The sequence below is a fragment of the Mustelus asterias genome, chromosome 27 (assembly GCF_964213995.1).
Source record: "Mustelus asterias chromosome 27, sMusAst1.hap1.1, whole genome shotgun sequence".
In the NCBI taxonomy this organism is placed as follows: Eukaryota; Metazoa; Chordata; class Chondrichthyes; order Carcharhiniformes; family Triakidae; genus Mustelus; species Mustelus asterias.
In genome coordinates, this window is record NC_135827.1 from 6229744 (window position 1) to 6255771 (window position 26028).

General features: G+C 47.1%; 1 protein-coding gene across 1 annotated transcript in view; it reads left to right on the plus strand.

The window, feature by feature from the left end:
• The window catches only part of LOC144479885 (CMP-N-acetylneuraminate-beta-galactosamide-alpha-2,3-sialyltransferase 4-like), a 121835-nt gene that overhangs the window by 48806 nt on the left and 47001 nt on the right, over positions 1–26028 (plus strand). Inside the window, exons 2-4 of the mRNA XM_078198924.1 lie at positions 6718–6753; positions 14320–14379; positions 14482–14582. Of these exons, the coding sequence (XP_078055050.1) occupies positions 6718–6753; positions 14320–14379; positions 14482–14582 (197 nt within the window). The remainder of the gene's footprint in view (positions 1–6717; positions 6754–14319; positions 14380–14481; positions 14583–26028) is intronic.

Here is a 26028-nt window from a genome sequence, read left to right on the forward strand (position 1 = left end):
CCATGTCTTTTCACACCAACCAAGTAAACAAACTCAAATTAACTTGGGGACAAAGTAAAAGGGGCAGCTCCCCAAAAGGAAGGGGGAACAACCCGAACCAAAAACAAAGTCAAAAGGAAACTTGAAACATCAAACCAAAAGGTGATTATCAGGGTCGATAATATACCCCAGCCCCTGCGGTGCCCAGCAGGCGCAGAAGGTGTCAACTGCGCCCGTGGACACCACATGCTCCCTCTCCAGGGACACCTGGCTGCAAATGTAGCCACGGTAGAGGGGCAGAGAGTCAGGATGGATGACCCTGTCGATTGCCCGCTGCCTGGACCTATTGATGGCGCATCTCGCCAGGCCCAGGAGCAGGTTCACGAGGGGGTCGGCATCCCGCCCCTCTCCGCACCAGGTGCCCATAGATCAGGAGCATGGGACTGAAGTGCAAACAAAACATCAGTAAAAGGTGTTTGAGGAAACCAAAAAGGGTGTGCAATCTAAAATATAGAACATAGACACGGTCCACGGACTCCACAAGGCCACAGAAGGGGCAGTCTTGGGAGCCCGTGAACCGGAAAAACCTACGGTTGTACAGCACTGTTGCGTGCAGCACCCTCCACCCCAGGTCCCCAAGATAATTAGGGGAGATCCCTCCGTAGAGAGACCTCCACTGGGGACCTCCGCCGCTCGGTGGAGGACTCATCAGGCAGTTCATACTCTAGCAAGCCAACCCCATTAGCCTGGCTGAAGTCATCACACTTATTAAAACAATTAACAAACTGAATAAACTCCCCTAATAGAATGCTGTCCAAGAAGTACAAAACTCATTCAGGAATAATGAAATAAATCATTCCAGAAATCCAGTCATTCTCATGTTGTACAATACCTGGCGTCTGTTGGAATTATGAACTTTCTTGAGATGCTTCTGTCTGGAACACTTTCTGAGTTGGTATCCCTTTCTCTTTAGATGGTGATTTTCTGCAGATATATATATATTAAACTGCAAGATTCTAGATGAGAGCTTTGCCTCTTCTTCCTTCTGATTAAAGAGGTGGCAAGCTTACTCTTCAGCTCTTGCTCTCTGCTCTGGCATTGGTCCTGGTTTTTATACCCAGAATTACTTCACAGTATTCCTGCAAGCCGATTGGTTCAGAGCTATGCACAAACTCACATTTGAATTCTATTGGTTCTGGGTCTCTGAGGGCTTGCTTTAACTAGGAGTCCAAGTCAAAAGTCTGTTTTGTGTTAAATGCAAAAATCTGTTGCTGGCTTTTGAAACAAATGTTGCAAATCTCCCTGAGCCTGCTGCCTTCACGCTGCAGATTACATTTCCAGCAGAAAGACGCCAGATTTTTACAAAGGCAATGCGATCGAACTTTTTACCATTTCTTTACAATATTTACATTTGTCAAACACCACAATTTTAACCTTTATATATGCAACTTCATAACACAATGCGCCTAACCAGCATGTCTTTCGGACAGCGGGAGGAAACCCATGCAGACATGTGGAGAACGCGCAGACTCTGCACTGACAATGACCGAGCCCAGCCGGGAATCGAACTCGGGTCCGTGACGCTGTGATTCGGCAGCGCTAACCACTGTGCCACCGTCTTCCTGAAGTGTAAAACAGAGTTGGAAGAATTACATCAGAATGGAGGGAGATTTGAGCATTAAGTGGGTTGTTGTCTGTCGGATCAACTTCAAACACAGGTGTTCCAACTCTACTTCCTGGTTTTCGGCCTCTGGAATATAAGGAATAGAAACAGGGATAGATTATCCTGCCACTCACACCTGTACATCCAATAGTCCACCTCCCCCCCCCCGCCCCGCCCCGCCCCCATTTCTCATCCGCTTGCTGCCTCTCAGTGACCTCATTCAAAAGGCCAGGGTTCGTTTTCACATGTTTGCTGGAGACACCCAGCTCCACTCCATCACTATCTCTCTCGACTTCTTCACTGTTGCTAAATTATCAAACTTCCTGCCCCACACCCAATGCTGGACAAGCGGAAATCTCCTCCAATTAAATATTGAGAAAACCATTTTAGTCTCAGCCACAAATTTCATTCCCTGGCTATCAGCTCCATCGCTCTCCATGGCAACCGCCTCAGCCTGAATAAGGCTGTCTGAAACCTTAATGTTACATTGGACCCCGAGATGACCTCTCAACCACACATCTCAGACTGCCTCTGTAACATTGCCCGAGTCCCTCCCTGCCTCAGTTTATCTGCTGTTGAATCCCTCATTGTTACCTTTGTTACCTCTCGGCTTGACTATTCCAGTACACACCCTGGCTGGCCTCTCACATTCTACCCTCTGTTAAAAGTTATTGAAAACTCTGTCTCTACCCTACCCTAACAAGTCCCTTGCATCGATCTTCCATGTGCTCACTGACCACTATTGACTCCTGATGAAGCAATGCCTTCAGTTACTGAAACTCTAAGCTTTGCAATTCCTTCCCTAAATCTTTCATTTCTCTGCCTCTCTTTCCTCTTTTAAGGGGCTCCACCTCTTTGGCCAAGCTTCAGCTCAATTGGCCGAACATCTCGGTGTGTGTCTCGTTGTCAAGTTCTGCCCTACACAGCTCCTGTGAAGCACCCTGGGACATATTATTATATTAAAAGTGCTATATAAATGCAAGTTGCTGTTGTTGACTGGTGAGATCCAGAGACTTTTACTTTAATTCTACAATTTATTCAGAATCGAATCAAATCTCCCCTTTCATTTCACTTCTAAATTTTTCCCATTCCAATCACCGTGACATGAAGTGGACCAATCACAGTTCATTGTTTAAGCCAGGAGATGTTGCCCTCACACATTATAGTGTTGCAGTGGTTGATGTATGGGTTTTATTGCTCATTGTCTGACTGTAGCTGTAAGGAATGCGATAGGGAAGAGTGTGTGTGGTAGTACAAAGTAATTATTTTTCTCCATTTGTTTACAGGTTGGAATGGGGTCAAACGCCTCATTCACTATTTATGTCTCATTCTGACCGTGTTCATCTTTTCCTTTCATTGGAACGCATTCCTTCAGTAAGTCCTTACAAACGCGTCTTCATCTGTGAACATTTCCCGCTATGGTGCTAAGCAGAAATAACAGTTGAGCTGGTCAAATATCCATTTAAGCAATACTTATGTTGTTTTTTTGATAATTACGGATTAGGAAGTGTTTTTTTCAGGAAGTTGACTTGGGAATGATGCAATTACGTTGTATAACAATGAGCAGCGATTCCAGATTAACCCTGCTTCCACTTCCAGCCTTCAGTAATTACCCACTCGAGTCAAAGTGGCGAGAATTTTGGTCACACACCAACCATGAAAGGTCTTGTTTTTTGTCCTTGGTGTTGCACTCTGTTTAATATTATTTCATTGTCCCTCTCACCCACCAACATTCCCAGTTCCCAAACTATTTCCAGGTCGGGAGGGTAGGCAATCGGCCTGCTGTTGAATTGGAATCTGTGGACCCTCTAAGGTCCAGGGACACATCGCAAAAACCGGTTCCTTAAAAATTCCCACAGCTATTTCCACAGCAACGTGTCACAGCTGAGATGTTCCAGAAAGATATTTAAACTAAGTATCTCTGACTCCCAAGCTTTCCCTTTGTCCTGGGAAACCACAGGAATAATATAAACCTTTTTATTGAGACAGCTTTCGTCCCCATCAAGTAGCTCAGAGAGAAGTTACTCATTGCTGTTTCCAACATATCCCATCATGATCCCAGAAAATCAACATGGACCTCCCTTGTTTTGTAGGGGAGGCTGTGGTGTAGTGGACTAGTAATACAGAGCCAGGGTAATTTTCTGGAACCTGTGTTCATAGAAACATAGAACGTAGAAAGCAGAAGGAGGCAATTCGGCCCATCGAGCCTGCTCCACCATTCATTATGATCATGGTTGATCATCCAACTCAATAGCCTGATCCCGCCTTCCCCCATCTCATAGAATCATAGAATCCTAAAATCATACAGTGTAGAAGAGGCCCTTCGGCCCATTGAATCTGCACCGACACGTGAGAAACACCTGACCTCCCACCTAATCCCATTTATCCGCACTTGGCCCATAGCCTGGAATGTGCCAAGTCTCATCCAGATACTTTTAAAACAATGTGAGGCAACCCGCCTCTACCACCCTCCCAGGCAGCGCATTCCAGACTGTCACCACCCCCAAGTGGCAATGGCCCCAAACAGTCAGCCACCCATTTGCTGGCTAGTTCAATAACTGGCCAGTCCGGGACTCCCACAGTGCTGCCTCCCCCCCCCACCTCCCCATTGCCCAATCGCAGCCCCCCCCCCCGACCATTCTTGGGCCAGCCTCAACCCCCCATCCTGGACTGCCCCGATCTCTGACCCCCCCCACCCCCCCCCCCCCCCCCCCCCCCCCCCGCAGTGCAAACAGCCCCACAGGCACATCTCCCACCAGCAGAGAGCCCTACATCCCACCCCACCCTTTCTCCCGCCCCCAGCAGATCCCCTCCAGGCCATCTTGAGCACTGGCCTCCCTCCTGCCCCCATCGATCCCAAGGGCAAAGTGGCAGTGGGATGCCCCATACCCACCGATCGCCCCCTGGGCCTTTCCAGCATATGACATGCCCACTTGACCAGTGCCCTATGCTCAGTGGGAAGTGCCAAGGTGCTCCATGGGCATTGGCACTTTGCCCCTTGGGCAGTGCCAGGGGGCCCAGGCTGCCCATGCCCAAGGGGCACCATCCCCCCCCCCCCCACTGCCCGATCCCCTTGGGGGCCCCGATTGCCTGCCTTCATTCCAGCAATGGTAGGGCCACTAATTCCCCGAAGGTGGGGAGCTACTGTAATCCCGGCTGGAGTGAAACACTCTGGCGGGGTGGGCGAGGCGAGCGGGCTAGGAGACTTCAGACCCAATTATATTTCAATTGTAGGGGAATGATTATTTGAATCATTTTTGTGTCTCCCCCTGATTTCCGGCATGGAGCAGACTGCACCGAAAAATCGGCACTGGGAGATGCAGGCGCAGCGCGAACGCTTGCGGGAGCCCCACAAATCGGCTGACGCACGATTCTCCTGGCCCGCTGCGCTAATAAATTAGTGCAGTGGGATGGGAGAATCATGGCCATAATGTTTTGGTCTCAACTACTTTCAGTGGTAGTAAATTCACAGGCTGACCACTCATCTCCTCATCTCTGTCCTAGATGGTCTACTGTATGTCCTCAGACTGTGAGATCTGGTTCCAGACACTCCCACCATCGGGGACATTCTTCTTGTATCTACCCTGTCTAGTCCTGTTCGAATTTTATTGTTTTTATGAGATTCCCCCCTCATACTTCTGAACTCCAGTGAATACAATCCTAACTGACTCAATCTCTCCTCATACATCAGTCCTGCCATCCCAGGAATCAGCCTGGTAAACATTCTCTGAGCTCGCTCTATAGCAAGAACATTCTTCCTCAGTTAAGGAGACAAAACTGCACACAATATTCCAGGTGCGGCCTCACCAAGGCCCCATATAATTGTAGGGTTCCAGCCCTACTCCTGGACTCGAATCCTCTCACTACGAAGGCCAGATGGTGAAATTTGAATTCATTAAAGTCTAATGACGACCATGAACCTATTGTCAGTTGTTGCAAAAACCCATCTGGTTCAGTAATGTCCCTTTGGGAAGGAAATGTGTTGTCCTTACCTGGTCTGACCTGTACATGACTCCTGATCCACAGCAATATGGTTGACTCTTAAATGCCCTCAAGGATGGGCAATAAATGCCAACGATGCCTTCATCCCCTAAACGGATAAAAAAATGCTGTAGAGATCCTGTCGCCATCAAGAAGTGGAGATGCTGGCATTGGACTGGGGTTGTGTGGCTTTTGCTACCAAATAAACCTGTTGGACTTTAACCTGGTGTTGTTAAACTTCTTACTGCCATCAAGAAGCGCAGAGAGCGAGGTCACTCATTGCTGTCTCAACATATCCCATTATGACCTTAGAAAATAAACATAGGCCATCCTTTGACTTGTAATTACCCCAGGTAATGTCTGTCGGCTTCCAAACCAGGAGTTTTGATTTATTCTACATTTTAAAAATGTAATTTCTCAAACTAAAACATACGCTGCATAAAATTTGTAGCAACTGTCACTACGCTCATCAGGTGAAATAATTTGGCTGCAATTGTATCAAAACACCCCAGAATCGAAGCGGGCGAGGCTTGCAGAACAGCATTCTCTGCTGGCCTCGGGCAGGATCTTACGAGCCTCGGGCGGGCGAGGCGATTAAATTCCAGCAAATGAGAGTAATTTCAAATCAATCCACCCGATGGTGATTTTCTACTTTTAAAATCAGACATGTCTTAAAAGAAGCGGATTTTCCAAAGCTGTCAGTTTCTTGGCAGGCAGGCAGGATTGGAATAGCACTTAGTATATCAGTAAACTAACAAAGACACCTGAACATCCAATGTGGAATCCTACACTCTCCACACTCTCAATGCTCGGTATGACTGGCTCCACATGCACTGAAATTGAATCTGGTTCCACCTCACCAACCACTAGATAGGATTCTAAGGCCCAGGCTTTCAATAACTCGAGCAATATTTTTGGATCACGAATATTAAGGCTGTCCATCGTAACTGTGGAGTGAGGCACTGAGCTGAAAAGATACCAGGAGTATGTAGTCTATTCAATATTGTTGTTTGATGAAATAGGAACTCACTTAGTCCATGTAACCTGTAAGTGTTTAACTTCCATAGTTTAATGTTTTATATTTTTTCTTGCAGGTTCCGAAATTTAAGCAAGTTTTATGTTGCTCATTTGTAAGTAGAATGCTTGCTCCCTTGATTTTAATAAATTCCTCCTTGCTAACTGCACACTGTGGCTGTACAATCAACAGGAAGAAGTCTCACAACACCAGGTTAAAGTCCAACAGGTTTATTTGGTAGCAAATACCATAAGCTTTCGGAGCACTGCTCCTTCGTCAGATGGAGTGGATATCTGCTCTCAAACAGTGCACAGACACAGAAATCAAGTTAGAGAATACTAATTAGAATGCGAATCTCTACAGCCAGCCAGGTCTTAAAGGTACAGACAATGTGGGTGGAGGGAGCATTCATCTTGGCATCCACTCCATCTGACGAAGGAGCAGTGCTCCAAAAGCTTATGGTATTTGCTACCAAATAAACCTGTTGGACTTTAACCTGGTGTTGTGAGACTTCTTACTGTGTTCACCCCAGTCCAACACCGGCATCTCCACATCAATCAACAGGATGCAGTGAACATCTCAGCTAGGTTCTGACAACACCTCCAGTCAGCCGCTTGACTGCTGCCATCCAGAGTGCCCTGGCAGAACTGCCAACTCCGCATGTGTTTTTGTCCCTGTGCCACCACTATTCTCATTCTCACGGCTGCCCCCCCCTCCCCCCCCCCCCCCCCCCCCAAGGCTGTAGATTCCCACCTGGCTGAACAGAGGGCCACGTCCTCCCTTATTCATCCCCACTGCCCCTTCTGCTCCTGCTCACCTGTGCTGTGAGAATCACCAGGTGCCAGCTCACACTTCTGACTGGCGCACCTACCCAATGTGTCGGTCTCCAGAAGGTATGTAGGATGTGGCCAAGCATCTCAGGAGGGATAACACAAACAGGGAGCGGGGGTAGGCCATTCAGCCCCTCCAGCTATTTCACCATTTAATAAGATAATGGCTGATCTCATCTTAAACTTATATTCCACGAAGCATTCGGAACAAGGTAAATGAGTTGATGGTGCAAATCAGCACAAGTGGGTACGATCTAGTGGCCATTACAGAAACGTGGCTGAAAGGTGACCAGGACTGGGAGATGAATATCCAGGGGTATCAGGCGTTTAGGAAGAATAGACAGGAAGGAAAAGGTGGTGGGGTCGCGCTATTAATAAGAGATAATATCAGGGTAGTACTGAGGGATGACATAGGCTCTGAGGAACAAAACGTGGAATCATTATGGGTAGAGATGAGGAATAGTAGAGGGAGAAAGACACTAGTAGGTGTGGTATATAGGCCCCCAAATAATAATGTTGAGGTAGGGAGGGCTATAAACAAGCAGATAAGGGATGCGTGTAAAAACGGAACGGCAATAATCATGGGGGACTTCAACATGCACATTGACTGGCAGACTCAAGTCGGTAAGGGTGGAATGGAGGAAGAGTTCTTAGAATGCTGTCGGGATAGTTTCCTTGAACAGCATGTTACGGAACCGACGAGGGAACGAGCTATTTTGGATCTGGTATTGTGTAACGAGGTAGGTAGAATTAAGGATCTTATTGTGAAGGACCCTCTTGGGTCTAGTGACCACAATATGGTCGAATTTCTGATTCAGATGGAAGAGGAGAAAGTTTGGTCCCAAACCAGTGTCCTCTGTTTGAACAGAGGGAAATATGATAGGATGAGGGATGAATTGGCTAAGGTAGACTGGGAGAGCAGGCTGGCAGGTAGGATAGCTGAGGAACAGTGGAGGATTTTTAAGGAGATCCTTTTCAGTTCTCAGCAAAAATATATTCCAGCAAAAAACAAGGATTGTAAGAAAAGGGAGAACCAGCCGTGGATAACGAAGGAAATAAAGGAGAGTATTAAAATAAAAACAGCTGCGTACAGAGTGGCCAAAAATAGTGGAGAAACAAGTGATTGGGAAAAATTTAAGAAACAACAAAGAGAGACTAAGAAAGCGATAAAGAAAGGAAGGATAGACTATGAAGCTCGGCTAGCAATTAATATAAAAAATGATAGTAAAAGTTTTTATAAATATATAAAAAGGAATAGAGTGGCTAGAGTGAATGTTGGACCCTTGGAGGACGAGAGGGGGGAGTTAATAGTGGGAAATGAGGATATGGCTGAGTCTTTAAATAAGTTTTTTGTGTCGGTCTTCACGGTGGAGGACACAAATAGTTTGCCAAATATTAACGATAGAGGGTTGGCAGCAGGAGAAATACTTAACACCATTAATGTTACCAGAGAGGCAGTGCTGGGTAGACTAATGGGACTGAAGGTGGATAAGTCCCCGGGTCCGGATGGAATGCATCCCAGGGTATTGAAAGAAATGTCAGAGGTAATAGTGGATGCGTTAGTGATTATTTATCAAAACTCGTTGCATTCTGGGGTAGTGCCGGTTGATTGGAAAACGGCTAATGTTACGCCGCTGTTTAAAAAAGGAAGGAGACAAAAGGCGGGTAACTATAGGCCGGTCAGCTTAACGTCTGTAGTAGGGAAAATGCTGGAATCCATTATTAAAGAGGAGATAGCAGGGCATCTGGATAGAAATGGTTCGATCAATCAGACGCAGCATGGATTCATGAGGGGAAAGTCGTGCTTGACGAACATGTTGGATTTTTATGAAGATGTGACTAGGGCGGTTGATGGAGGAGAACCGGTGGATGCGGTGTTTTTGGATTTCCAAAAGGCGTTTGATAAGGTGCCCCATAAAAGGCTACTGAAGAAGATTAGGGCACACGGAGTTGGGGGTAGTGTGTTAAAGTGGATTGGGGACTGGCTATCCGAAAGGAAGCAAAGAGTCGGAATAAATGGGTGTTTTTCCGGTTGGAGGAAGGTAACTAGTGGCGTGCCGCAGGGATCGGTACTCGGGCCGCAACTATTTACCATTTATATAGATGATCTGGAGGAGGGGACGGAGTGTAGGGTAACGAAGTTTGCAGACGACACAAAGATAAGTGGAAAAGTGAATCGTGTGGAGGACGGAGAAGATCTGCAGAGAGATTTGGACAGGCTGAGTGAGTGGGCGAGGATATGGCAAATGGAGTATAACGTTGAGAAATGCGAGGTTATACACTTTGGAGGAAATAATAACAAATGGGATTACTATCGCAATGGAAACAAATTAAAACATGCTACCGTGCAAAGGGACCTGGGGGTCCTTGTGCATGAGACGCAAAAGCCCAGTCTGCAGGTACAACAGGTGATCAAGAAGGCAAATGGGATGTTGGCCTATATTGCGAAGGGGATAGAATATAAAAGCAGGGATGTCTTGATGCACCTGTACAGGGCATTGGTGAGGCCGCAGCTGGAATACTGTGTGCAGTATTGGTCCCCTTATATGAGGAAGGATATATTGGCATTGGAGGGAGTGCAGAGAAGGTTCACCAGGTTGATACCGGAGATGAGGGGTTTGGATTATGAGGAGAGGCTGAGGAGATTGGGTTTGTACTCGTTGGAGTTTAGAAGGATGAGGGGGGATCTTATGGAGACTTATAAGATAATGCGGGGGCTGGATAGGGTGGAGGCGGAGAGATTCTTTCCACTTAGTAAGGAAGTTAAAACTAGAGGACACAGCCTCAAAATAAAGGGGGGTCGGTTTAAGACAGAGTTGAGGAGGAACTTCTTCTCCCAGAGGGTGGTGAATCTCTGGAATTCTCTGCCCATTGAGGTGGTGGAGGCTACCTCGCTGAATATGTTTAAAGCGCGGATGGATGGATTCCTGATCGGTAAGGGAATTAAGGGTTATGGGGATCAGGCGGGTAAGTGGTACTGATCCACGTCAGATCAGCCATGATCTTATTGAATGGCGGGGCAGGCTCGAGGGGCTAGATGGCCTACTCCTGCTCCTATTTCTTATGTTCTTTCTTATGTTCTTAAACTCAAATCTGCATCCCGCCTGCCCCCGATAACATATCACCCACCCTTCCCCCTACTTACCAAGTGTCTATCCACCTCTGCCTTACAAATATTCAAAGACTGATAAATGTGATAAATGTGAGGTGATTCATTTTGGTAGGACTAATTTAAATGTGGATTACAGGGTCAAAGGTAGGGTTCTGAAGACTGTGGAGGTACAGAGAGATGTTGGGGTCCATATCCACAGATCTCTAAAGGTTGCCACTCAAGTGGATAGAGCTGTGAAGAAGGCCTATAGTGTGTTAGCTTTTATTAACAGGGGGTTGGAGTTTAAGAGCCGTGGGGTTATGCTCCAACTGTACAGGACCTTGGTGAGACCACATTTGGAATATTGTGTGCAGTTCTGGTCACCTCACTATAAGAAGGATGTGGAAGCGCTGGAAAGAGTGCAGAGGAGATTTACCAGGATGCTGCCTGGTTTGGAGGGTAGGTCTTATGAGGAAAGGTTGAGGGAGCTAGGGCTGTTCTCTCTGGAGCGGAGGAGGCTGAGGGGAGACTTTATAGAGCTTTATAAAATGATGAAGGGGATAGATAGAGTGAACGTTCAAAGACTATTTCCTCGGGTGGATGGAGCTATTACAAGGGGGCATAACTATAGTGTTCATGGTGGGAGATATAGGAAGGATATCAGAGGTAGGTTCTTTACGCAGAGAGTGGTTGGGGTGTGGAATGGACTGCCTGCAGTGATAGTGGAGTCAGACACTTTAGGAACATTTAAGCGGTTGTTGGATAGGCACATGGAGCACACCAGGATGATAGGGAGTGGGATAGCTTGATCTTGGTTTCAGATAAAGCTCGGCACAACATCGTGGGCCGAAGGGCCTGTTCTGTTCTGTACTGTTCTATGTTCTATGTTCTATGACTCTCCTTCCACCTCCTTTTCAGGAAGAGAGGTACGCAGACTCACAGTAAGTTCCGCCTTTACGGGCAGGGGATTGCACTCTTTAATAAAGAGAAAAAAGGTGAAAATGTAGTAATGGATGTTTGGAAATCCAAATGGGCAGGTAAAGAAATGACCTTAATTGTTGAGGAGTTGTGCTCCGTTGAAAAGGCAGTTGTTGTGGGAGATGGCATGGGGTGGTCTTTCAGTCAGACAACCCAAACTGCAGATCTGTCACCCTTGCCAGCGCCAATGCTGATGGTGATACAGCTTCCACTTATCTCCATTGGGATCATGTCTATATAACCTGGGTGTTCTCCCAAGGTCTGGATCTCCGCATCGTATTCTGTGGTCTCTTCTGCTGTAAGGTAGACAGGACTAGCTGAGTGTGGCCAGTAAGGATATGTAGATGTAATATTTAAGGTGAAATGGAAAGTAAGTTCAGGTGAAGAGGAATTGCTGTGGTAAACTGGTACAGTGCCAATTGAGCAGGATAATTGAGAGGAGATACAGGTAAACAGAGATGAGATTTAGGAACTGGGAGTTGAGCTAACTTAAAGAGTGGCACGGTGGTTAGCACTGCTGCCTCATAGCACCAGGGACCGGGTTCAATTCTGACCTCAGGTGAATGTTTGTGTGGAGTTTGCACATTCTCTCCGTGTCTGAGTGGGTTTCCTCCGGGTGCTCCGGTTTCCTCCCACAGTCCAAAGATGTGCGTGTTGGGTTGATTGGCCATGCTAAATTGCCCCTTAGTCTCAGGGGGATTAGCTAGGGTAAATATGTGGGGTTACAGAAATAGGACCTGGGCGGGATTGTGGTCAATGCAGACTCGATGGGCCGAATGGCCTCCTTCTGCACTGTAGGGATTCTATGATTCTAAAGAATGAGGATCAGGTTGTACTGTGTAGGTATTGGTTGTGAATAAATGGATGCGAGAATGGGAAATGGAACCCATGTCCCATGAAATGCATAAAACAAAATTCACATGTGCCTCATATTAAGCCTGAATGTTTGAGTATGAGATAGATATTGTTAATTGTTTTCTCTCTCTGAATTTGTATAATAGTGTTCAGTTTTGTTTCTTCAAAACCCAGTGGAACCTAGTGACTTTATTCTCTTAGCTGGTGTCCTGAATCTGAAATATTGACTATGTTAAACTAAAAAAAATTCTAGTCTCTAACCAGATCACACCAAGAACCTGGAGGTCTCATCCAGGTCATAATATGATCATTATCTATAAAAGAAATTGCAGTGCTGTGGGGAAAAGGCAGGGGAGTGGTCTAGCTGAATTGCTCCTTTTGAGGGCTAGTACATATGTGTTGGGCTGAATGGCCTCATTCTGTGTTATAACCATTCAATGATGCATTAAAATGCAACACTAGCTGTCATTGTCAATGCTGAGGAGTTCCTCAGGTTAGGAGGGACATTCTCAGGCAAATGTTCCAGGTAATCGCAAGATCTTTAACAATTAGAAATCATCTTTCCCATTTGGTTTATCTATAGGTCAATGTGGGGTCCCTTTTCTTTGCTTTCTGTAACTGCCCGGAGCAGTGAGGGAATGACACAGCACAGGGTGGGAATTGAAACATGTTCAGATATGTTGTTTTCAAAGATTAGCTGGACTATACTGGGTGGAGCAGTCACACTGCAGTAGGTTGTTCAGGTAATGAATATGGTTAAAACATCCAACTTATGACACCAGATACTGCAAGAAACTACAAAGGGTGAACATAGCCCAATCCATCGCGCAAACCAGCCTCCAATCCATTGACTCTGTCTACACTTCCTGCCGCCTCGGAAAAGCAGCCAGCATAATCAAGGACCCCACGCACCCCGGACATTCTCTCTTCCACCTTCTTCCGTAGGAAAAAGGATACAAAAGTCTGAAGTCACATATCAACCGACTCAAGAACAGCTTCTTCCCTGCTGCCATCAGACTTTTGAATTAGGTTGATCTTTGTCTTCACCCTAGCTATGACTGTAACACTACATTTTACACCCTCTCATTTCCTTCTCCCCTATGTGTTCTATGAGTGGTATTCCTTGTCCATATAGCGCAAGAAACAATGGGGGCGATTCTCCCAAAAAAGTTCTAAGTGCTGAATTCACGAGAAAACTGGTGTAAATCATGATTGTTTTTTTCACTAGGAGTTCACACTCGAATCTCCCATATTCTGTGCAATGCAGAGGTCACAATGAGGAATATAAGTAAAGCTCGGGGAGTGGGGCCTATTCACGCCAGTCTGGGACCCCCGCCGTGCTGCCCCCCAAGTCCGCCCCACAACCTGATTGCGGCCCCCCACGATCATTCCCGGGCCAGTCCCGCCACTACCCTCCCCTCCACGCCTGATCCCCTAGGGGGCTCCGATTGCCCCTTCCCCTTCACGCCAGTGGGGTCTCCCGCTAGTTCCCTGAATGTGGGGAACTACTCTAAACCTCGCCGGAGTGAAATTGTGCTTGGGGGGGGGGGGGGGGGTTGGCGGGGGCAGGAGTAGAGGTGGAAATGCTATCAGGCCCGGAGGCTTAGTCCCGGGCCAAATAATGACATTTAAATTACGTTCAAATAAGATTAAAATTACATACCTGCTGATCCCGCCGGTTTCCAGTGTGGTCCCGACAGTGTGATCGCTGGGAGGTGTGCGCGCATCGGAAACGCATGCGCAAATCACGCGAATCGGTGCACGCACAATTCTCCCAGCCCGCCAAAAAATTAGCAGGCCAGGATGGAAGAATCGTGGCCAATACTTTTCAGTGTACCCCAATTTATGTGACAATAGTAAATCAAATCAAAAACCAGAGAGGAAGCAAAGCCTCTTTATGCATAAACCTGTCTTTGTTTCATTCCAGCCAAGACACACAATGTCCATCCTGGGACTCAAACAATCGCAGTGAACAAACCCTCCCAAAGTAAGCTGTCTATTCACTCCCTCGGGGTTTAAACTGTTCTACATTTTGACTGTTTGCTCCATTCTAATCTCTCACCTCCTGATCTTGTGTTTTCTTTTTCAGATTTATTCGAAATACCAATTTATTTTTAACCATTGATGGTGACTGGTGGCAAAAACCAAACTATCTGTTTCAGACGTTGCCATATGGGATTAAGGGAAATGGTGAGGAACCTTTCGATGCCCTGTTGTTTAGTCTTTCTTATGGAGGGAAGAATGATAGAATTCCTCCACTGTCTGAATCATAAACCTCACCAATCAAATAATAAAGGCTTTTTAAAAAATGAGGCAGTGTTTTGATAGGGTGAAGCTCAGTGACACGGGGATGGGATGGGGGCTCGTCCTCAATTTAATCTTGCCCCGAAGAGGAGTGAGGTTTCGAGGTGTTTTTCCGCACAGACACCGGACCCTTTGTCACAGGGAGGGCGAAACAGAAACCATTTCATCTTTTAAAGGAAAAACTTGAGAATGTTCAGAATACAAGAGGATGCAGGACTGGAGTGAAATGTCATGAGAGTGGGATTAGTTCTGCTTTGGAAGGAACCAGTACCGACGTGACAACCCAAATGGCCTCCTTTTGAGTTGTAAGCTTCTAGGGTTGAAACTAGATAACTCTGATTTAGTTCCTGGTTTGAATTAGCTGATTAAGGGTGGGGTGGGTGGTACAGGTTGTACATTTGCTCTCAGGATCCCCTGGGGTAAGAAGGACCAGTGCATCTGACCATCATCAAAGCGATTCCTGCCTGAAAGTGTTTAAAGTGTAAAGTTTATTTATTAGTGTCACATGTAGGCTTACATTAACACTGCAATGAAGTATCTGTGAAAATCCCCTAGTCACTACACTCCGGCGCCTGTTCGGGTACACTGAGGGAGAATTTAGCATGGCCAACGCTCCTAACCAGTATGTCTTTCAGACTGTGGGAGGAAACCAGAGCACCCGGAAGAATCCACGTAGATACGGGGAGAACGTGCAAGCTCCACACAGACATTGACCCAAGCTGGGAATCGAACTGGGTTCCTGGCATTGTGAGGCAGCAGTGCTAACCACTGTGCCACCGTGCTGCAACAGGTGTGTTATTTAACTGGGTTTGACTGTACATAGCAGGACGAACATGGAGCATGTTCCAGAGTATTCTTGCTGAAGACTGAGTGCAGCTTTGAAAATCTGAAAAGGAAGGTGAGAAAAGGCTTTGAGGCTCCTCAGTACTCACCTCACTTGCCACCCACGCTCCCCCCCAACACCCCACCCCACCATTCCAATCATGAGTGATACTGACTCATGACAAGATGTGGACAAAAAGACATTTAAAAAACCCAACCCAGGACAAAACACCTCGCACACTCAAGAAACCACGCCCCCATCCTCCCTACTGCTTTTTTAAAAATTCATTTGTGGGACATAGGTGTCGCTGGCTGGGCAGCATTTATTGATGTGGAGATGCCGGCTTTTGCTACCAAATAAACCTGTTGGACTTTAACCTGGTGTTGTTAAACTTCTTACAGCATTTATTGCCCATGCCTAGTTGCCCGAGGCAGTTGAGAGTCAACCACGATGCTATGGCTCTGGAGTCACATGTAGGCCAGACCGGCAGATTTCCTTCCCTAAAGGGCATTAGTGAACCAGATGGGTTTTTCCGACAATCGACAATGGTTTCATGGTCATCACTAGATCCTTAATCCCAGATTTTTTTTTATTGAATTCAAATTCTACCAACGGTCGTGGTTCCGGGTCCCCAGAACATTCGCTGATTTTCCGGATTAATAATTCAGTGAAACAATTAAAGTGGCTCCGAAAGCGATAATCGCGTTGGGTCAGTGGATATAATTTGACGGATGCAGTTTGTTTATGAGTAAAAGATTCCACCATGTTGCTACAAGGGAAGAGCTTTCAGGGCAATAAATTGTAGAGGTGGATGTTTGCCAGAGATGTTATCACAAATCCAGGCTGTATATTTCCAGCCCAGTTCTGTGGGACTGCTGAACTGCCAGAGGCACCTCTTCCAGATGAGATGTTAGAACAAGACCCCCCCAGGTGGATGTAAAGATCTTTTGTACTATCCCAGGAAGAACACTGGGAGTCCTCCCTGGTGTCCAGGTTGATATTTATCCCGCAGCCAATATCTAAAAGATATTTGTTCCTTATCGTATTGTTTGTTGTGGGAAATAGGTCTGTATGATTTGGTAGTTGTATTTCTACCAAAAGGCAGCTCAGAAGGGTAGGGAAAGGGAGGATGAGCAAACTGACCACAGCACCAGGGTACAGGGAGCCGTTCAAGTGGGGGGGAGAAAAAAGAAATGTAGTAGAAATTGGGGATAGTACACTTTTGGATGCTGTTGGGGGGGGGCGGGGACGACTTAGCAGGGGTAAGCCATGGTGTACAGGTCACTGGCTCAGAGTCTGTCCTTGTTGCTCAGAAGGGAAGGGGGGGAGAGGAGTAGAGGATTAGTCATTGGGAACTCCATAGTTATAGGGACGGATAGGAGATTCTGCGGGAACGAGAGAGACTCACGGTTGGTGTGTTGCCTCCCAGGAGCCAGAGTCCATGATGTCTTGGATCGTGTTTTCGAAATCCTTAAGGGGGAGGGGGACCAGCCCCAAGTTGTGGTTCACATAGGTACTCAAGACATAGGTAGGAAAAGGGATGGGGATGTAAGGCAGAAATTCAGGGAGTTAGGATGGAAGCTTAGGGTTAGAACAAACAAAGTTGTTATCTCTGGTTTGTTACCCGTGCCACGGGATAGTGAGGAGAGGAATAGGGAGAGAGAGCAGTTGAACACGTGGTTACAGGGATGGTGCAGGAGGGAGGGTTTCAGATACCTAGACAATTGGGGCTATTTCTGGGGTAGGTGGGACCTCTACAAACAGGATGGTCTGCACTTGAATCAGAGGGGTACCAATATCTTGGGGGGGAAATTTGCTAATGCTCTTCGGGAGGGTTTAAACTAATTCAGCAGGGGGGTGGGTACCTGAATTGTAGCTCCAGTGTACAGGAGGTTGAGAGTAGTGAGGTCATGGATGTGGTTTCAGGGTCACAGGCGTGTACTGGCAGGCAGGAACGTGGTTTGAAGTGTGTATACTTCAACGCCAGGAGCATCCGGAATAAGGTGGGTGAGCTTGCAGCATGGGTTGGTACCTGGGACTTCAATGTTGTGGCCATCTCGGAGACATGGATAGAGCAGAGACAAGAATGGTTGTTGCAGGTTCCAGGGTTTAGATGTTTCAGTAAGTGCAGGGGAGATGTGGCATTGTTAGTCAAGGACAGTATTACGGTGGCAGAAAGGACATTTGATGAGGACTCGTCTACTGAGGTAGTTTGGGCTGAGGTTAGAAACAGAAAAGGAGAGGTCACCCTGTTGGGAGTTTTTTATAGACCTCCGAAAAGTTCCAGTTATGTAGAGGAAAGGATTGCAAAGATGATTCTGGATAGGAGTGAAAGTAACAGGGTAGTTGTTATGGGGGACTTTAACCTTACAAATATTGACTGGAAAAGCTATAGTTCGAATACTTTGGAGGGGTCAGTTTTTGTCCAATGTGTGCAGGAAGGCTTCCTGACACAGTATGTAGATAGACCAACAAGAGGCGAGGCCACATTGGATTTGGTACTGGGTAATGAACCAGGCCAGGTGTTAGATTTGGAGGTAGGTGAGCACTTTGGTGATAGTGACCACAATTCGATTACGTTTACCTTAGCAATGGAAAGGGATAGGTATATACAGAAGGGCAAGAGTTATAGCTGGGGGAAAGGAAATTATGATGCGATTAGCTGAGATTTAGGTGGCATAGGTTGGGGAAGGAAACTGCAGGGGATGGGCACAATTGTAATGTGGAGCTTGTTCAAGGAACAGCTACTTCACGTCCTGGATGAGGGCGTAGAAGGATGGATTAGTAAATTTGCGGATGACACTAAAGTCGGTGGAGCTGTAGACAGTGCGGAGGTAAGTGGCAGGTTACAGAGGGACATAGATAGGCTGCAGAGCTGGGCTGAGAGGTGGCAAATGGAGTTTAATGTGGAAAAGTGTGAAGTGATTCACTTTGGAAGGAGTAACAGGAATACAGAGTACTGGGCTAATGGTAAGATACTTGGTAGTGTGGATGAACAGAGGGATCTGGGTGTCCATGTGCATAGATCCCTGAAAGTTGGCACCCAGGTTGATAGGGTTGTTAAGAAGGTGTACGGTGTGTTAGCTTTTATTGGTAGAGGGATTGAGTTTCGGAGCCAGGAGGTCATGCTGCAACTGTACAAAACTCTGGTGCGGCCGCACTTGGAGTATTGCGTACAGTTCTGGTCGCCGCATTATAGGAAGGATGTGGAAGCGTTGGACAGGGTACAGAGGAGATTTACCAGGATGTTGCCTGGTATGGTGGGAAGATCGTATGAGGAAAGGCTGAGGGACTTGAGGTTGTTTTCATTAGAGAGAAGAAGGTTAAGAGGTGACTTAATAGAGGCATACAAGATGATCAGAGGATTAGATAGGGTGGATAGTGAGAGCCTTTTTCCTCAGATGGAGATGGCTAACACGAGGGGACATAGCTTTAAATTGAGGGGTGAGAGATATAGGACAGATGTTAGAGGTAGGTTCTTTACTCAGAGAGTAGTAAGGGCGTGGAATGCCCTGCCTGCAGCAGTAGTGGACTCGTCAACATTAAGAGCATTCAAATGGTTATTGGATAAACATATGGATGATATTGGAATAGTGTAGAGTAGAGGGGCTTTAGATTGGTTTCACTGGTCGGTGCAACATCGAGGGCCGAAGGGTCTGTACTGCACTGTAATGTTCTATGTTCTATTACAACTGTGATGAGAATTCTAAAAGTTTTTCATTGGCGAGAAAGCCTTTTGTGATTTCCAGTGTGTGATATAAATGTAAAGTTTTTCTCTTTTTGACCTGTGTCTGTTTACATTTTCTTAATGTCCACATTTCCTCATCTTCCCAACTGGAATGACAAGAACAGTCACCCAGTGCTTTGATTGCAATATGTAATTTGATAAAGCTATGTCAAACTAGCAAAACAGAATACTGGCCCAGATCTTCCAAAGTCCGGGTGGCTGCGCCCCAGAGGTTGCTTGAAAGGTGCACTGGAAGACCTCTGGAATGTCTTAAGGACTCTGCAGGAATTGGGAAGTTTCATCTTCTGTTGGGCAATTACCCTGCATCTACAACCCTCCAGGACTCAGATTTAGAGTCTGAGACTTTGGATGGTTCAGAGCAGAATAGTTACCCAGTGGAAGTGAGAAGGGTTAAAATCAGCGTTGCATAGCACTACCATTGTGTTAAATGGGACAGATTTCAAATCCATCAAGCAACTCAAGACTGGGCAACAATAGGCACAGTAAGCTTCAGCAGCAGAATTGTACTCAACCATAATCTGTAACTTCGTGGCACGTCATATCTCCCAGCGCTGGTTAAATGAAGTGTTCAGGAGGGCATGCCAGGAACAACACTAAATATGCCTAAAAATGAGGTATCAACCTTATGAAGTTGCAACTCAGGACTACATGTTTTTTAAGCAGCATATGCAGTATGCGATAGAGCTGACCGATCCCACAACCAACGAAGCAAGTCTATGGCCTCAAGTCCTGACATATCCAGTTATGAATGGTGATGGTCAATTAAACAACTCACTGGAGGAGGAGGCTTCAGAAATATTCTTGCCCTCTATGATGGAGGAGCCCAGTACATCAGTGTGAAATATAAAACTCAAGCATTTGCAACAATCTTCAGCCAGAAGGTTGATCTATCTCAACCTCCTCCTGAGGTCCCCAGTATCACAGGTGTTGTTCTCAGATAGTCACTTCACGTGATATCAAGAAACAGCTGGAGGCTCTAGGCCGCGATTCTCCTGAATTGGGTTGAACATGGAGGGTTTCCTTTGGCATTAACAGTGTCTATCAAGTGGGGTTCTCCCACCTGATAATTGCTAATTTATTCCTATCGGACAACCCACCGGCCAGCCCCGCTGTTCTGAGATCGGCCCATTCTCCGCACTCGGAGACAGGCGAGACAGGCACCCCTCCCCAAAAAAAGTAATGGTGTCCCTCCACTGACCAGGGGAACGCAACCAACCCCTCACCAAGGAGGGACATCCTCCCCCCCCTACCCACAAATAACCATGCATGAGAGTGCCTCTCAGGCCCACCCCTCACTCAGGCCCCTTCAGGCCACAAATCTTGCAGTGCCAACAGTGTCCCCGAAACCCAGGTGCTGACAGACTTGCCTGGTGCCTTGGGCCCCATGGGGGGGGGGGCTCAAGGAAGTAGTTCCAGTGGCCATTTGCCCCTCTGCTGCTGCTAAGCTGCAAAGGAAGCCTCTCTCAAGAGTCCAAATTGAAAACCCCAGGCTGTCAATCAGAATTACAATCAGTCTACAGTGCAGTCAAGGTCAATGGGATACTTGAGATGCAGTCAACCGTGAAGGGAAGTGAAAATAAACACAGGCTGGAGGATTATAGAAAGCCTTTGATCGGACAGCTAAATCTTTTATGAGATTGAACTTCTAACAGATCAAAGACTTCAAGTGCAATGGAGAGAGTTTCAATAATTTCTGCTTGCTGGGAAGCCTCAGCAACTTCAAATTAAAGCTTTGTGCATACACTGGAGCTGAGTGCACAGCTGGACAGACTGGACTTCAAAGGGGTCTGCTCATGCCTGCAGTTACTGACAGGGAGAAAGGGAAATCTCTGCTGCAGAATGGAGTGCTGCAGTGATTTAGAATCCTGCCAGGGGACTGGGGGGCACAGAGGCTAAATTGACTTGGTCACTTCCGAATTTGCACAGCTGACAGGCAGGAATGCAGAAATTGATCACCAGGCTATCTAAAATCACCATGTGGTGATCTTCAGATCTGCCAAGATTAGAAGGGGTATTCCAGCCACAACACCCCATACTGACGGGGCCAACCCCTTGCCCCTTGGGGAAAATGGCCACTGGACCTACCTCCTCAGCCCCACGGGGTCCAAGGCGTCAGTGCCAGGGTGACAGGGACAGTGCACTGATGGCAGGGCCAAGCTGCATGACCTGAACGGGCCATATTGGGGTGGTCTGAAGGGGAAGGGGGCCTGAGTGAGGGGTCTGAGGGGTTTGAGTGGGGGGATCTGAGAAGGAGGGGGCCTGAGTGGGGGTGGAGGAACGAGTTGGATAGATCTTATGTCTGCATGGTGTAGGGGGGTTGGATTTGCCGATCATTGCTGAGGGGTAATTATATATTAATGTGTTTTTTCATATTCATCAGGTTCCCGTCGGGAACCCGTTCAGCGCTGGTAGCGTGGCCTGGAAGGGTCACAGCGGGTTTGGCAACCGGTGCAAAAACTGCTTTCCTGCTGACTCCTGATTCTCCAGGCCGTCACAATTTGCTACAGGAGCAAGCAGGCAATGAGAATCCCCCCTCCCACACCCCCCCCCCCACCCCCCCAACCCCAACCCCCCTGATACTGCAAAGGCCATGGGCCCTGACAATATTCCAGCAATAGTTCTGGTGAACAAGTCTTCAGAACTTTCCGCCCCCCCCTCGCCAAGCTGCTCCGGTACAGCTACAACACTGACATCTACCCAGTAAATTGTGGAAAATTGCCCAGGTATGTCCTGTACACAAAAATCAGAGGAATCCAATTACTGCCCCATTAGTCAACTCTCGATCATCAGTAAAGTGATGGAAGGGGTCATCAACAGTGCTATCCAGCGGCACTTACCCAGCAATAACCTGCTCGCTGACACTCAGGTTGGGCTCTGCCAGGGTCACTCAGCTCCTGACCTCATTGCAGCCTTGGTTCAAACATGGACAAAAGAGCTGAATTCCAGAGGTGAGGTGAGAGTGACTGTCCTTGACATCAAGGCCGCATTCGACCGAGTGTGGCATCAAGGAGCCCTAGCGAAACTGGAATCAATGGGGATCAGTGGAAAACTATTCACTCGTTGGATTCATACCTGGCATGAAGAAAGATAATTCATAGAATCCCTGCGGGGCAGAAGGAGGCCATTCAGCCCATCGCGTCTGCACCAACCACAATCCCATATAGGCCCTATCCTCATATCCCCATACATTTACCCTAGCTAGTCCCCCGACACTAAGGGGTAATTTAGCATGGCCAAACCACCTAACCCTCACATCTATGCCTGTGGGAGGAAACAGGAGCAACCGGAGGAAACCCACGCAGACACGGAGAGAACGTGCAAACTCGGCACAGATAGTGACCCAAGCCGAGAATCGAACCCGGGTCCCTGGCATTGTGAGGCAGCAGTGCTAATCACTGTGCCACCAGTTGTGGCGATTGGAGGTCAATGATCTCAACTCCAGGACACCACTGTAGGAGTTCCTCAGGGTAGTGTCCTAGACCGAACCATCTTCAGCTGCTTCATCAATTACTTTCTTTCCATCATAACTGGAGTCACAAGTGCACAGAGTGGTGAAGAAGGCATTCGGCATGCTTGGTTTCACGAGTCAGAACATTGAATACAGGAGTTGGGACGTCTTATTGAAGTTGTACAAGACATTGATAAGGCCACACTTGGTTTGCTGTGTACAGTTTTGGTCACCCTATTATAGAAAGAATATTATTAAACTAGAAAGAGTGCAGAAAAGACTTACTAGGATGTTACCAGGACTTGATGATTTGAGTTATAAAGAGAGGATGGATAGACTGGGACCTTTTCCCTGGAGCTGAGGAAGCTTAGGGGTGATCTTATAGAGGTCTATAAAATAATGAGGAACATAGATAAGGTAGATGGGTATAGAGGGATATGGGCCAAATATGGACAATTGGGAATAGCTTAGTGGTAAAAACTAGGCGGCATGGACAAGTTGGGCCAAAGGGCTTGTTTCCATGCTGTAAACCTCTATGACTCTGTGACTCTATAAGGTCAGAATCAGAACAGAGATGTTCACTGATGATTGCACAATGTTCAGCACCATTCATGACTCCTCAGATACTGAAGCAGTCCAGTCCTGGACAATACCCAGGCTTGGGTTGACAAGGGAAAGAAATATTCATGCCACACAAGTGCCAGGCAATGACCGTCTTCAACAAGAGACAACCTAACAATCACCCTTTGACATTCATGACACTACCATTGTGGAGACCCCATTGTCAGCATCTTAGGGGTGATCTTTAACCAGAAACGGAACTGGACTAGCCATATAAATAGTGTGACTACCAGAGCAGGTCAGAGGTCAGAGGCTAGGAATCCTGCAGCAAGTAACTCACCTCCTGACTCCCCAAAGCCTGTCCACCATCTACAAGGCACAAGTCAGGGGTTTGATGAAATACTCTCCAAAAGACTGGATGAGTGCAGCCCCAACAACACACAAGAAGTTTGACACGATCCAGAACAAAGCCGTCCACTTGATTGGCACCACAAAGAGGCACAGTGGCAGCCGTGTGTGCCATTCATAGGATGCAGAGGAGGAACTCACCAAAGCTCCTTAGACAGCACCTTCCAAACCCACGGGCACGACCACCTGGAAGGACAAGGATAGTGGACACGTGAAACCATCATCACCTGGACCCTCTCCTCCAAGCCACCCACCATCCTGACTTGGAAATATATTGGCCATTCCTTCGCTGTCACTGGGTCAAAATCCTGGTACCTCCTCTCTAACAGCACTGTGGGTGTACCTACACCTCAGGTTCTGCTGCAGTTCAAGAAAACAGCTCACCACCGCCCACTCAAATGCAGTTAAGGATGATTAATGAATGCTGGTCTGGACAGTGACGCCACATCCCATGAATAAACTTCTAAAAGGTTGTACTACTCATCATCACCATCCCCCCCCCGCCACACCTGTAGCCCCCTCCCCCTCCCTCGACCACTGAACACCACCCCCACTTCCCAGACTACCACCTCCAGCCCCATATACCCTGACAACCAGTCTATCGCCCCTTCATGCCCTGACTAGCCCCTGACTACTCACACCCCTTTCTACCTGCCAACTCTTCAAACCCTTTGAACCCCCAACCCTTCCCAACCCCATCTACCCCCAAACAGCAAAATACTCCTGAATTCTTGACTGTCCCACATCTCGTCTCACCCCCTCACTAGCCGACTGCCCATCCCCCTTAACCTGCTGACTACCCCCAACCTCCGAACGTCTCCCTGACTAACCTGCCATGCCCAAAGTCCTGACCACCCTCCCAACCTTCCCCCACTCTGGTCCAACCCACCCTCCTCATTCGCTCACTTACCTTACACATTTACCTTCTCTCTGCAGCTTTTCACAAAGTGCCTTTGAGGCCATTACATTTGCTGCAATATGGCAGCTTGTGCTGTAAAAAAAGGGAGTGTGCTTTGGTTTTCCCCAATGTTCCACACTATGAGGGAATGCTTCAGGAGCAGGCCTGCTCCACATTACTCAGGACTGAGCTTGATTTGGAAGTCCGGACAAGGAATGTGGAGTCTGGATGCAAGATAGGTAAATCGGAGCAATCCAATAATGGTAATCCGATGGTAATTGCCACTCCTTGGAGGTTTTCTGAGGATAGAATCAGTGAGGTAGATAGAGTCACAGAGTCATGGAGGTTTACAGCATGGAAACAGGCCCTTCAGCCCAACTTCTCTATGCCGCCCTTTTTTTTAGAACCCCGAAGATAATCCCAATTGCCCGCATTTGGCCCATATCCCTCTATACCCATCGTACCCATGTAACTATATAAATGCTTTTTAAAAGATAAAATTGTACCCGCCTCTACTACTACCTCTGGCAGCTTGTTCCAGACACTCACCACCCTCTGTGTGAAAAAAATTGCCCCTCTGGACCCTTTTGTATCTCTCCCCTCTCACCTTAAACCTATGCCCTCTAGTTTTAGACTCCCCTACCTTTGGGAAAAGATATTGACTATCTACCTTGTCTATGCCACTCATTATTTTATAGACCTCTATAAGGTCACCCCTCAGCCTCCTACGCTCCAGAGAAAAAAGTCCCAGTCTATTCAGCCTCTCCTTATAACTCAATCCACCAAGTCCCGGTAGCATCCTAGTAAATCTTTTCTGCACTCTTTCTAGTTCAATAATATTCTTTCTATAATATGGTGACCAGAATTACACACAGTATACCAAGTGTGGCCTTACAATGTCTTGTACAACTTCAACAAGACGTCCCAACTCCTGTATTCAATGTTCTGACCAATGAAACCAAGTATGCCGAATGCCTTCTTCACCACTCTGTCCACCTGTGACTCCACTTTCAAGGAGCTATGAACATGTACCTCTAGATCTCTTTGTTCTGTAACTCTCCCCAATGCCCTACAATTAACTGAGTAAGTCCTGCCCTGGTTCATTCTACCAAAATGCATCACCTCGCATTTGTCTAAATTAAACTCCATCTGCCATTCGTCAGCCCACTGGCCCAATTGATCAACATCCCATTGCAATTGGAGATAACTTTCTTCACTGTCCACTATGCCACCAATCTTGGTGTCATCTGCACACTTACTAACCATGCCCCCTATATTCCCATCCAAATCATTAATATAAATGACGAATAACTGGGTCCAGCACTGATCCCTGAGGCACACCGCTGGTCACAGGCCTCCAGTTTGAAAAACAACTCTCTACAACCACCCTCTGGCTTCTGTCAAGAAACCAATTTTGTATCCATTTAGATACCTCACCCTGGATCC